Below are 14,460 nucleotides of genomic sequence, written 5' to 3'. Positions count from 1 at the left end.
GTTCAGAGAAGGCTCCCAAAGTTAGCCTGGTTATAAGACAGAAAAGAGAGGGTCAAGGACTCCTGGAGGAGAGGAGAGCATGTGCAAATGCCCGGAGAGAGAGATCTCAGAGCTGATCTGGACCATGAAAGTTCAGTATAGCTGAAGGGGAGAGACTGAGTGGAGAAGGGAGCAACAAACACTACTGGATGGATGTACTGCTGCCACATAAAGGGCCATGCAAGCCAAGGGAAGAGGCAGACACACTCCAAAGAGCAAAAGAGCGCCGCAGAACAGCTTCGAGCTATGGAATGGCTTTATCAGATTGGTATTTCAGAAAAGTCACTCTGGCTGCCTTGATAAGACAGTTAAGAGGGGCCCAAGAGGAGGCAGAGAGCAGCAACTGCAACTGGCTATTGCAGCAATCCAGAAGAAAGGCAAATATCGCCTAGGCAAGACTGGCCAATAAATCGAGATACTTGGGAGGTAAAACCGACAGGGTTTGGTCCCTGGGTGTGGAGAATGAGAGAGAGAGAAAAGTCAAAACCTTCTGGCTGAGCCACTGTACAAGGAACAGCCAAGAGGACCAGGTTTAAGGGAAAGGATAAGATCTGCTGTGGGCATTCTGACTCTGAGTCGCTGTGGGCTATATAAGCAGTTTTGGATTTAAACCGTTAGATCCATAGATCTGGAACGAGAAATGGGCTGAGAAAGAGTACTCAAATTATCAACATATAATTCAGGCATTTAACTAGGTGTTAAGAGCCATAGATGAGCTTTAAAGGTCAGAAAACATCCAAGATTATAATAATGTTTGTGTATAAGGTGGTAAGAGTTCTTATGGTAACTGAGAGCCTCAAATTTTCAAAGGAGTTAACGATCTCACAACAGATGAAGAACCAACTAACAAAGATGAAAAGAGGAGGAGACCAACCAGGGCTAGCACTGGAACCCTCAAGAACTCCAACACTTAGGAACATCTTAAGAACTCCAACACTTAAGAACTCTTACGAACTGTTTAAATAAGGGTGATGGAAAAAGGACCCAGCTGTATTCCATTATGAAATGAACAGCAGGTGAAAAAGAGGAAGCGTCAAATGTAAACAACAATGCAAGAGTCTGGCTGAGAAAAGGAGAAACAGAAATCAGATCTTACTCCAGCCTCATCTTTGAAAACTGAATCCATCTTATAAGGTGCTGGTGAAATGCCTCTTGCCACCTTCATTAAGCCTTCACAGAGTACCTTAATTAACCTCTCTTTGCTGGATTCTTCTACCAGAATGTCTCACACATCACTGATCATGATGTTATTTGTAGAACTAAGTGTAACCTATGTCCCCTAGCAGCACACAGCTCTCAAAGGTGAAAACAGTGTTCACTTGGTCCTCTTCTTTTGCATTCTTCACAGTGCCCTGTTCATGTGGGCATTCACTCTGACGGAAAGGATTTTATCTGGGAGGGTAGAGATGGGCCCCAACAGAACAACTGGTTAAGTAGTATGACTTTGGACTAATCAATTCATCTCCCTTAGGCTTATTTTCATTCCCTGTAAAAGGAGTGGGTTGGGTTCTTGACTGGTGGAGAAGGAGATATGTGTAATTAGAAAAAAGTTTCAATATAGCTATTGTTTTTGTAATGCAAATCATAGAAAGTAAAACTGGATTAAAAGCCAAAGGACACTCAAACAATACATGAGAGAGGAGTGGGTTAGAAAAGGTTAAGAAGCATTGGACAAGAGAATTTACAATTTTAGGCTCAAAATTCTACAATTATTTGATTGTGCTGTTCAAGAGTATATGCAAGGCACCGTACTGTATATTTGAGACAGAGAACAAATGCCATCTCTGTCCTCTGGAAATTAATATCCTATTACAACACCAAAGAATGATAAATGAAGCCATAATTTTCAGATTCCTGTGTATACACCTTTTTCTGTGTATACTGTGGATCACTATGAAAATCAACTAGAAAAATATATTAGGCTTGCTTTTCCCATTTGAAACATTCAACATTTATACACTTGACTCTCAACTATTTGACTGCTTAAAGGAATAGAAAGAAAAATAATACCATTCAATAGCACCAGTTTAATTGTGTGCCTTTTTCTTTGAAGGTAAATGACCTACATACGCAGCAAAGATTACTCAGAAGGCTTTGGTTTTATGTAACAGCATCACTAGGAACAAAGTACCTTCCCAAATATTTTACATTCTTAGGAGTTCAATATTTCCTTTTACCTTTTCTCAACACTTCAAACATTTAAACCTGAAACTGTCAAGAACATGTAAAGTAAATAATCCTACATAACTTTGGGGTCAATTATAACTTTGCCAGAGGGTAGAGGGATCAAAAAATACCTCCCTAGCTGAATGAGGTAATCATTCCTCATCAAGCTCTACACAACAGCACTGGAATTCAAAACGCCAAAGGTAGCTTTTACCTAGTATCTCTCTTACAAAAGTCAAAGATTAAAGCACTTCTCTCTCTCGATAATCAGGGAGTCATCCCTCCACCAGCACCTGAGTCTTGGCAACTCCACCTCTGGCCGCAGCAGTGATGGGAATGTGCTAAGGACTGGAGCTGGGAAGGCACACAGGCAGGTAATTCTTTCATCAGGTAGTCATCTCAGGGAGGAGTTCTGCCAGTCAGAAAGTGGCCTAACCACATTTCCCAATACAGCAGTAACTAAAAGCTGCATTTCAGGAGAGAAAAACAATCTACATGCTAGTTGGAACATTATTATTTCTATTCTTGATTACTATGTAAGAGTGACACAAATTAACACTCTCTTTTTAGAGAAAAGGTGAAAGAATGTGTGTGTAAAGATTGGGACAAAATATTTTGTGATTTTGATGTCTAGGCTTATATCACAGAGAAGTAGAAATAATAGGAAAAGAGAGAGTAGGGAACTATGGCACAGAGTGCTTTTACCTTCCTCTCATTTAAAAAAGTTAGCAAATAAAATGTTATAGCAACTGGCTGGCTAATGCATTAAATACAACAATAAAAACTACAACAAGGCAAGAGATCACTTGGGGCTAGGAGTTTGAGACCAGCCTGGGGAATGTAGAGACACTGTCTCTATTTTCTATTTAAAACAAAAACTACAACAAAATGAGTTGAGTTCTTCCAATGCTTATGTCCAGGATTTCATTTCACAAAAGCAAATGTGAAACTTGCTTAACTTAAATTACATTTACCTGCTTATTTCATGTTTAAATAGCTAAATATCTCTAGGCAATAATGATAAATAACCAAGCAACATAAAAGTAAGTTGAAAACCTTGGTATTATTTGACATTTTGCCCCTCTTCTGACAGGAGGGTGGCCTCCTCTCACTTTTCTCTTGAAATGTAAAATGGAAGTTTGATGCTTTCCCCTACGTGCAGTATTCTTAAAGAAGTATGTATAAAACTGTTTTCAAAATAAATTTAAACTACATGAGTCAAACCAAAAGAAAATAAATAAAAAAGGGAAAGGAAAAACAATCAACAGGATAGTTAAAGCAAAGTTTAATATTTGTCTTCCTAAAAAAAGAAAGGCTTAATATTTTTACACTGAAATGTTTGGACTCTTGGTATATTGTTTTTAATTCATGGGACAATGTGGCCATTTGTTTTTTCCTCTTAGGACATTGTTTTTTGAACACATAACTTAAGAGAACTGCCTAGGCCAAGTATGAACTCAAAGTAAAAAGCTGGGAGAAAAGAAAATCACCATCAGAAAAACACTTGGTAAATTTGGCATTCTTTCGAGTACATAAAAATAAAAGTCAGTTTAGAAAGATGATAAACATTACTGAAACACACTAAGAGGTGAGGAAAGAACGATTAAATGGTAGAAAAAAGTTAACTCACATTTCTCCTTCTAGAAGCTCTATTCCTTTATAACTTATATCCTTCATGTGCAGTTTGCATATAGTAGCTCTGCTAAAAACAACCACATGGAAAATTTTTGTTCCAGATAATACTGCAGGACAGGGCTTGGCAGCTACAAGTTGTAATCTTCAAGAGCTAATGTAACAGAGATAACAACCAAACATGCACTACAGTGCATAGTCTTAATTCTTTTTAAAAACAGGCTGGGAGGTCAAAAGCTCTTAGGTTATAGTGTACTTTATTCGGTAACGAGAACTTTTAAACTAGGGAGAACTTTGCTCCTATGAATAAGTGAATTGCTTAAAAGAGAAATGATTCTTTTTTCCAGTTAGGGCATTCTTCTATTAAGATGCTCAAACATACAAGCCTAGAATGAGCAAAAAATTCCAGTTCCTAAAAATGACTTTCCTCAGCAATTCTACAGGCCTAAATTGTCATCTACAATTTATTGAGGCTCCTATAGCCATCCCACTGGCAACGGAAGAGCCTAGTTATTTAATAAATATGGAAATCCATAGTACAATGGGACACTTTTTGCCAGGGGTAATATCAAAAAGAAAGAATGCTAATTTTATGTGTGTTATACCCCAAGAGGGGAGAATAAACAGACCTGTGACTTGATAAGTTTTCTGTATTAGTTGGCAGACTGAGATAAAACGAGTCACAGAAAGACTGTGACTTCAATCCAAGTTCAAATGGCAAATTCAGATGGAGCTCTAACTTGGTGGAAATTAGGCACCATGTTGATGCGAGGAATGTGAAATGAGAGAAATCCCTCCGTCTGCAGTGAGAGGGGGTTTCATGTGATCCGTTGGTGTTATTCTCTCCCCCCCCAACACGAGCTGGCACTCACACAGCTGGGCTAAGATGGCTTCCAAAGTCCGAAATAAGACGCTAGCCCAAGGCAGCCCTGGCCCTGCTGCTGGAACTCAGAAGCAAATGAATCAAAGGCTCTTTTATTCTCCCTCCCACCAGAACATGCTCCCTCTCTTTTGTAAACTAACTGCTTGCCAGAATGAATTACTTAGCTTAAAACAGACATAAAGAAATCTTAAACAACTCATGGCCCTTAGAATTTTAATAAGTTCAGGTGACCAAACAAGTTGTTTTGTTCATTTCTAGTTTGATGCAGAAAATTCACTTGTGCTCAGGAACCCATGAGGAACATTAGATCTCAGCAGAAACAAAAACTTCTCAAACTAGAAGATACAGCTGACAGCCAAACTCCTCACATGAAACTGGGGTGCTGGGAAGCAGTTTTTTTCATGAGGACGTCTAAACTCAACACAAATCTTTGTTCTTCCTTTAAAACCAGCCCTCCTTTAAGATTTTGCTGTTGCTGCCAGCAGTACACCAGCTCTTCCAAGAGCAAAGTGTAAAATTCATTTGGGGAGTCTTCCCTGGCATCTCCTACCCCTGCAGCCCCTGTTCTCATTCTAAACTCTTAGGTAATAGTCCTTCATTTGGCAACTAATCATATATCATAGCTCCTATAAAATGATTGACAGCTTGTCTTCACAGATTAGAAACTCCTTAAGGGCAGGGAGTGGGCCTTTCCTTCCTTGCATTCCACACATGGCACATAACAAAAGCTCCTGCGATACCTGTTTATTATTTAGTCAACAGGCATCTGTTGAGCTCCTACTCTGAGCCAGGCATTGCACAGGGGCTCAAGACACAGCACCCAGCCCAGGAGCACAGCAGCCAAAGGCCCTGCATGCAGGTCTGCCTTCAGTTAAAAACCAAGAGTCCCCAAAGAATACTGCTTAAGCAGTCACTAAATTATTTAAGATAAATAGTAATTTCCCCAAAAGGAAGATTTATGTCCTCCAAAAATTTATGTTGCAACTTATTGAAGAGCTCCCCATTTGTCCCTTCCACCCAAGAAAATGTCTGAGAAGAGGAACGCTAAACTGCAACAGGGCTTCCGCTGAAGATCTACAGCTCTTCCCTCCCCCATTTTACAGATAAGGAAACTGAGGATCAGAATGGTCAAATGCTTCTGTGGGTGGGCAATGGCAAAGCCAAGTAGAATCCAGGTCCTGACACTCAGTCTCCTTCCACTATAGCAAAACATCCCCACTAAAAGCATCAGTGGTTGCATCAAATTACATTTTAAAACAAAATTCTTCAAAAGTAAAGTAGTAGCCCATCCACTACAATGCAGTCTCTTTAAGAAAATTAGGAGTGCTGAGTACCTAACACATGTTTTGAATCTGTCACCTCTGGCTGGGCACGGCGGCTCACGCCTGTAATCCCAGCACTTTGGGAGGCCGAGGCGGGCGGATCACCTGAGGTCAGGAGTTCGAGACCAGCCTGGCCAACATGGCAAAACCCCATCTCTACTAAAAATACAAAAAAAAAATTAGCCGGGCATGGTGGCGGGAGCCTGTAATCCCAGCTACTTGGGAGGTTGAGGCAGGAGAATCAGTTGAATCCGGGAGACGGAGGTTGCAGTGAGCCATGAGCCAAGATCATGCCATTGTACTCCAGCCTGGACAAGAGCGAAACTCCGTCTCAAAAAAAAAAAAAAAAAAAAAAAAAAAAAACAAAAAAAAACTATCACCTCTGGAAGTTTCTCAGTCTGCAAACTGTCAATAGCTTATCTACATATTTTTATGTTAAGTCTAAAATATGTAATTTTACTTACTCTAAAAAAATGCTGTGTGTTTTATTCCTTACATTTTTAAGCAGATTATGGCAAAATACACTGAAATAACCAGTCACTTGTCAAACAGATTATCCAACTATAACTCTTGCCATCTCTTGTTCCAAGATGATCTCTTAAAAAAAAAATTTTAAAGAGCCAGCAGAATTCTCAAACTACCCTCCTAACTAATGCACCTTCCTAACAGTAATTTTGAATCTCAAAAGGTAGCAATCAGATTTAGAGATTCAGCAAGTTGCACATGGCGAGTTCTACGCTTATCATTCAGCCCAGGCACAACAAATGAACTATCATTAACTATCATAAGGGCTTAATGTAATTGCAAGTTGATGATCTCTGTTAATAGAAAAAACGTTCTTGCTACACTTGAAAAGGTAAAAACATTGGGAGTCTGAATTATGTTTACTAACATGAGGATGGCAAGAAAAAATTTCCTTCAATAGAATAATCACGCTTATTCAGTCACTGTAAGCAGAAACATCAGAATCCATTGATTGCTAGTGGTAATTGTCAAAAAAGGATAGGAAGAGCTTCTAGACGTGACAGTCCTCTTTGACACTATTGAGCAGGGGTTTCATGCTTAGCACAGGTCCTGCGTTGTCCTTGAACCAAGGAGATGCTGACACTTGGCCTGCCCACGCCCCCCTCCTCCATGTCAGATGTCAGGTGCCCACCCAGTAGGAGAGGCTATTTCTGTTTCTAGGCCCATTTCCAGAACCAGGGGTGTGTTCCTGAAGTCCAAACAAGAGGTGTCCTGTTAATTGACAGCTGCAGAGCAGACAGAGAGCCCACGCTGGGTACAGATTACCCACCTAAGAACTGGCCGGGGCCTTGCTCCCAGGCTGGCTGTCAGCTAACAGGCCACCTTGCTCTGGCCTTAGAAGCAGGTTCTCCTGCTGAGATTGTGCACCTGCTCAATGCTGACAGCTGGGCTATGGAGAAGCCCAAACTTAGTGTTCGGGCTTCAGGCAAGGAAGCTCCTCCTGCAGAGCTATGGTGGTAGCCAGCTGTCTAGAAACAATACTTTGTTTACAGACTTGCATCTTATTTCAGCTAAAATTTTAGGTTCTGATGAAAATTTCACCATTATTTCTTTAAATAATTCTTTGAAAATCTGAGCACCATTGTTGAGTGCATATTACCAAGACTTTACTTGTTTTCTGTAACCCTAGTGACAGCAATCTGTTTATGATTCCATCAGGTCCTTAACAAAGTAAAAAAGCAGCTGTTTAATATATAACACAGGATGAAAACAGCTACACCACAGTAGCAACCCTGAAAAGCATTAAAATTTTCACCTACATTTTAAGTAGATTTTAAAAACTTCCAGGAGAATGAAACACATACAAGAAGAAAGAACCCTTTTGTGAATATAGAAAAAATTAAAAATAGAAGGAAAAGCTGGGGAATCTGCTGACTACTCTTGACTTTCATTTTCTTTTGTGTCATTCTTTAGAAAATTCAAGAAAAGCTTACACATCAGAACAACACTAGTGTGTACAAAAAACAATCCTGCTTGAGTTGACTATGAAACAGTAAACATAAAATGGAGTTGTAAATGGAATACATTGGGGGACATATATGAGATGGCTTTAAAGGTAAAACTAAAACAATTTAAGGCCGGGCATGGTGGCTCATGCCTGTAATCCCAGCACTTTGGGAGGCTGAGGCAAGCAGATCACCTGAGGTCAGGAGTTTGAGACCAGCCTGGCCAGCATGGCGAAATCCCATCTCTACTGAAAATATAAAAATTAGCTGGGCGTGGTGGTGCATGCCTATAATCCCAGCTACTGGGGAGGCTGAGGCAGAAGAACTGCTTGAATCTGGGAGGCGGAGGTTGCAGTGAGCCAAGATCGTGCCACTGCACTCCAGTCTGTGTGACAGAGCAAGACTCCATCTCAAAAAAGAATTAATTAAAAAAAACTAAAACAATTTTTTTGTCACTTAAAAGCCCTTATGGATCATCTTAATCAGTGCTCCGACTACCCTATAAATGCTGTAAACAGTGAGACAACTGTCAAAGTCCCATGGGCCAAATATTTCCAAACAGAATCATGATGCTCAAACTCCCTGAAGTCTCATTTAATAATTATAGTACCAAGCATCCAAGGTATCTTTTCATAGCAAATCCATTCATTACAAATAATTATCCAGAAACATTTTGCCTACTGGGTGGCCAACAATGTTTCCTTTATCCAGAAAAATAAACATTCTACATGAAAAAAACAAGCATAGGAAATGCATGTATACATGCCTATATCTTTGATGGTCAAAACTACTTTAGCAAAAACCATCTAAACTGGACAGCAAAACCAAAAGATCAATAATCTGGGAATGTCAAAATCTTCTGGGCCACCAACCTGACAGGTAAAAATACAAGCCTTATTTAACCTGACCGTTATTTAAGCCTTATTTAACTCATAACACTCCATGCTGGTTTCCTCTATTCTAACAGCCGCCCTGTCCACTGTCTTCCAGGACTATCTCCATCTACTTTATTCGTGGGTAAAGAAAACACCAGTGCTACACCAGGCAAAGAAAATCCTAGTTTCTCCCAAGCTGTTAAGCATATTCATCCTCCTGTGGAAAACACAATGTAGGCAGCCCACTCTCTCTCTCAAATGTTCCCATAGTTTCAGTCTACATTGAACTTGTTCCTCAGAAAAGCCAAAAAATGCCCATACCACTCAACTTACACACACAGTCATATACCACTTTGCACTGTTGGCTTTTTCACATATACTTGTCTCATGGTCCCAAAGACTCAAAAAGCTACTTAAAGGCAAAGACCAGGTCTTACGTTTCTTTAGCACTGTGCACCTGATCCATAGTCCACCTCATTCTTGTATTCTCAACCAATATTCACAGAGTCAGGAAAAGTTATAATCTGAAAGAACCTTTATTTTGTTGTTGCTATTTTTGAGATGGAGTCTCACCCTGTCATCCAGGCTGCAGTGCAGTGGCACAAACTCTGCTCATTGCAACCTCCACCTCCCAGGTTCAAGCATTTCTCCTGCCTCAGCCTCCCCAGTAGCTGAGATTACAGGTGTACACCACCACGCCCGGCTATTTTTTGTATTTTTAGTAGAGACAGGGTTTCGCCATGTTGGCCAGGCTGGTCTCCTGACCTCAGGTGATCCACTGGCCTCGGCCTCCCAAAGTGCTGGGATTACAGGTGTGAGCCTGAAGGACCTTTAGAGATAACCTAGTCTAAGCTCCACACTTGAAATGAACTAGGTGAGAGTCGTTAACCTTTTACAGTCCAATCAATCAGGCAGATCTGGGTTCAAATGCAGGGCTGTTTTCTGTAAAATAGAGATGACACCTACCTCAGAAAACAGTTGTAATGATCAAATTATACTTTCCTTTTTGTTTTCCTTGTTAATCTTTTTGGCTGAGTTTTTTCCTGGTTAATAGTTCAATTGAATTCTAAGCCCAAGAGGCAGGGCTTTTTTCCTACTATATTTTGTGACCTTATGGTTGGTGTCTAATACAGTGCCTGGCGTCTTTTGAGTGAGCCATGAACTAACCACGTCAAAGAATGAATTAAATCTATATTATCACTTTCTCGTTCAGCAAATGTGTTATTCTTTAATTCCTCCAAGAATCTGTCTTTCCTAAATTGGGCCTTCTCAAAACAAATATATTTATCTCCCTACCCCTTCCTCCCTTTCTTCTCTGTCACACACACACACACACACACACACACACACACACACACACAACTTTCTCTTTAGAACAGCTGGAAAAAAAAAACACTGCCTCGCTCATATTTTTGGAATAAAGTTAGCATTTTTACTAGGATATTCAGGAAAACTGATAGATGGACAGGATTTGGAGGCATTACACATCTCTAGAGAGCTTTCTTATGATTTGTGGCATCGAGTCCTTCAATAAAACTACTTGTCTATAATAAATTCTGGCAGAAAGTAAATCAGAAATTCACTGGTGAGTTGTCAGTGAAGTTAAATACTTCACTCTGTTCTATACAAGCAAACAGTGACTAACAGGATTAACCTGAGCTCTAATACTAGGTGTAGATATTCTTCAACGACAAACGGGTTTCCTTAGTACAGGCATTAAATTTATATTATATTTAAGGGGGCATAAATTTTGTTTTTGCAAACACATTTTACTAGGAAAATATTTGGTCCAGATGTCAGGACAAAAGTGTCATTTCTTTCCTTTGCAAGGGGGCAGCAACAAAACAACCAATGGGGAGGAAGAATAAGATCCCAGATCTCTGAAGAGGACACAGGTTTCCACTAAAGCAAGGTTGATACTTTCAAGGAATATTTTTCCTAACAGCTAAAACGGTTTAACACATAGCATCTTGTATCAATTACACAAACACCATTAAAGCCACTCTGGTTCCCTGGGAAAGGACCGCAACTGAAATCCCTTCTGGCTTCAGCTGTCCCCTCCTGCTGAGTTTGACAGCACATCCAAGGCGCCCAAACACCAGCCACTAGGCTCCCCCCAGCGCCCTCCTCTCGCAGCAAACCGCCAAGGCTCCCGGGCCAAACTCCAAAGTCCCTCAATTCAAAACCGCGAAAATGTGAACCCTGCTAAGCAAACGGCAGGGCGCGTAATAACTTTTCTTTCTCTCCCTTTTGCGCGCATTCGATATGCTTGTCTGTAATACCAACTCCTCAGCTCCACAGCCCGCTTCCCGCAACTCATCTCGAGGGGCGGAGGAGAGGGAGCGCCCACCAAAGAAAGGGCTAGTGAGCCCTAAAACCTCGGCGGTTTTCCCGGTCCGGGAACTTTAGCACACATCAGCCCAATAATCACATGCAAGAATAAAGCAGGAAGAAGGCTCCTCTCTCCCTCGCACCCCATCCTTCCTAAGGAAGAAGAAAAACGTGCAGCAGGAGTTTAGCTGGACGTCTGGGTCCTTTTATGGGGCGAACAGGCCCGCAAAGCAGGCTGTCTGGAACCTAGAGGAAGAAAGTTGTCCGGCCAAGTGGATGCCTGAGCGGCAGGGAGTGCAAGGCACCCGGTCCCGAGCCCGCCAGGGGTAGAGGCCAAGGGGAAAGAGACCGGCATTCGTTTAAGAGCCAGCCCCGCGCGCGGCCAGCTGCAGCCGCCGGCAAGCCGACTGGGGAGGGGTGTGGACGCCGAGGCCCGCGGAGTGGCGTCCGCAGCTCTACTTACATAACGCTTCAACTTTTTCTCCGGGGGGGACTTGCGGAGCCATCCGGAACAGACCACTTCACCACCGCTCATGGTGCGCGCGTCTCGGGCTCCGGGCCGAGCAGCCGAGGGGCGGCGGGCGCGCTCCCGACACAGCCGACGCCTGTCGAGCGCGCAGCGGCGAGAACCTAGCTCTCCTGGTCGCGCACCCCGGACGGACTGGGCGGACAGGCTCCACGGTGCGCGGGTCCCACGAGTTCGAGTCTCTCCTCTGCAGGCCCACGAACCTGAACAGAACGGGAGTCGGGGCCGCGGGCGCGCCGGCCTCCTTTCAGTGCGCCCGCCTCGCCTCCAGACGTGCCGTCTCGCCAGCTGCCTCAGCAGCGCTCGGACTCAGCGGGACTCTGCCCCCGACTCGGTGCCGGAGCCTCTGTCCTTTGCGCTCCGCCCCCTAGGGACAAGACCTCCCCAGAGCGCTTTCCGAAACAGACACAGCGCTGCTCACACACACACACAATGCCCCGCGCGGTGCCCACTCCCGCTTGCCCGCCCGCCCTGGGTTTCGATGCGCCCGGAGCGATCCTCCTTCCCTCTCCTCGGGGGAGGGTGGGTCACTTCGCGGCGCTCGGGGAACGCCGCCGAGGAAAGGGGAAGCCGCGAGCCGCCTACGGGCAGCGGGCACGGGGCTGGTCCCGGGTCACAGAGGGAGCCGTAGGGTTGGCAGCGAAGCGTGGGGCGTCTCTGAGCGGCGGGCGCAGGGAGGTCGCAGGTCAAGCCAGAGGGTGGGTCCGCTCTCGCGGCCGCCGAAGAGGGCGGGGAGCGGCAGAGGAACGAGGCGCTTGGCGGCTGGGCTCCTGGGAGGGATCCCGCTGTCCCGTCCTCTGGCGCTCCTCCCCCGTCGCCTCCCCCACCCCGGGGCGCGCGGCAGGTTCTGAGCGGCTCGGCCCCAGATCCCGATCCCTCTCTCCCTCTCCCGGCCTCTGGGCTCCCTCTTTCTCCCTTTCTTCCTCCCCTTCCCACGTTCAGGCCCGGCTCCGGTTTCTGCCCAGACTTTCTCTGAAACTCCGCCGGAGTGCTTCCAGCCAAAACAACAAGGGCCGGGGGAGGAGACGGACGAAGGGAGGGAGCAAGGGAGGGAGGGAGCGCGAGTCCGAGAGGCACCCTGGGATCTGTAGTTCGGAAAGCAGGAGCAGGGTCCTCCGCGTCCGGCGGCCCCCAGTCGGCTCCTCGCCCGGGAAGACCGCAGAGGCCTCGGCTAGGGCAGAGGCACAGGGGCTTGGGCGCGGGGAAGACTGAGGGACGTTCGAATGTTCAGCCCGGGGTTTGCCATCTTGACTCAGCCTGGTGCCAGTTCGGAGCTTGTGCTGTGCTCGAGATCAGGAGTTTCGAGGGTTTTCTTGAGAGCCTGAAAAGCAAAACCGCGGGGAGACCACCATCCTGCCGGTCCCCGCCGCGCGAGATTAAAGGATAGACCAAGAGGGCGCGGGAGCTACCAGCTTGGAGGGGAGGACAGATGGGGACCCAGGGCTGGCCTGGGCTGGTCTCTGGAGCTGTTCTGCCAGAGTGATGGGGGCGCTTGGCGAGGCCAAGGATTTGGTTGGGTCCTATCTCTGGGACATTTTGAAGTCTCACACTCCTTCCATTTGTTGCCTATTCCACTTAACTTTGTATTTGTTTGAAATCTACTGTTCGGATGCTGGACTAGAAGAGAGAAACTTGGCCGGGCGCGGTGGCTCACGCCTGTAATCCCAGCACTTTGGGAGGCCGAGGCGGGCGGATCAACTGAGGTCGGGAGTTCAAGACCAGCCTGACCAACATGGAGAAACCCAGTCTCTACCAAAAATACAAAAATTAGCCGGGCGTGGTGGCGCGCGTCTATAATCCCAGCTACTCGGGAGGCTGAGGCAGGAAAAAAGCTTGAACCCGAGAGGCGGAGATTGCGGTGAGCGGAGATCGCGCCACTGCGCTCCAGCCTGGGCAACAAGAGCAAAACTCCGTCAAAAAAAAAAAAAGAGAGAGAAAGAAGGAAGGAAATTTACTGGGTACCCTAGTTCTATTTGCCTACTTGCTTGTGTGTTTCACAATTATTATACTGATCCTGAGTTTAACATGATTCTGTAATAGAAACATCTTCTCCAATTTATTTGTGAAAAAGCTCCAAAGCAAATTTCAGCAGATAATATAATCAGATAAAAGTGCTAAAAATATGTGGAGATAAATGAGCATTTCTGGAAAGACATAACTTCAGTCATATTCTTATTAACACAACATTCATATTCTGAAGCTCCTCTGAGTTTGAAAATGTTAGATGATTGTAATAAGAAATTAGGTGCTGGAGTGGTGACAAGACAAAGGTCCCTGCACATATGGAGGTGGTGGCATAGGGAAGTAAGCAAATAAAGGGTCAACAAAACTACAGATTGAGACTCAGTCTCAAAAAAAAAAAAAAAAAAAAATCTGAAAAAGCCTGGTTCCCACTGGGGTTTAGAGACCTTCATCTTTTGGCAGGCACTTAACAGTATCACAAGGGCGGAACTTCTTGCAGATCTGGATGCACTTTTCAGGTCATCAACTGAGTAGTCGTGACCTTGGGTAAATTACGCAACGTCTCTGAGTCTCAGTTTCCCGATATGTGAAATGGGAATTGTAACACCGATTTTGCAGAAGTTTAATGAAAAATAGAAATGGTAGTGTTGGCCAGGCGCAGTGGCTCACGCCTGTAATCCTAGCACTTTGGGAGGCCTAGGTGGGTGGATTGCCTGAGCTCAGGAGTTTGAGACCAGCCTGGACAACTCAGTGA

General features: G+C 44.5%; 1 protein-coding gene and 1 pseudogene across 2 annotated transcripts in view; one reads left to right on the top strand and one right to left on the bottom strand.

Moving 5' to 3' along the window:
- Positions 1-12,092, bottom strand: part of GAB1 (GRB2 associated binding protein 1) — a 131,961-nt gene extending 119,869 nt beyond the window's left edge. For both annotated transcript variants that reach the window (XM_003257758.3, XM_003257757.3), the window contains exon 1: positions 11,682-12,092. In XM_003257758.3, the coding sequence (XP_003257806.1) occupies positions 11,682-11,753 (72 nt within the window). In that variant the 5' untranslated portion in view covers positions 11,754-12,092. The remainder of the gene's footprint in view (positions 1-11,681) is intronic.
- Positions 11,752-12,623, top strand: LOC101177290 (annotated as a pseudogene).
- Positions 12,624-14,460: the final 1,837 nt, after the last annotated feature.

This window comes from Nomascus leucogenys, chromosome 7b, assembly GCF_006542625.1.
Source record: "Nomascus leucogenys isolate Asia chromosome 7b, Asia_NLE_v1, whole genome shotgun sequence".
Taxonomy (NCBI): domain Eukaryota; kingdom Metazoa; phylum Chordata; class Mammalia; order Primates; family Hylobatidae; genus Nomascus; species Nomascus leucogenys.
The sequence above is the reverse complement of the archived record's forward strand: the minus strand, read 5'-3'. Positions and strand labels throughout refer to the sequence as shown.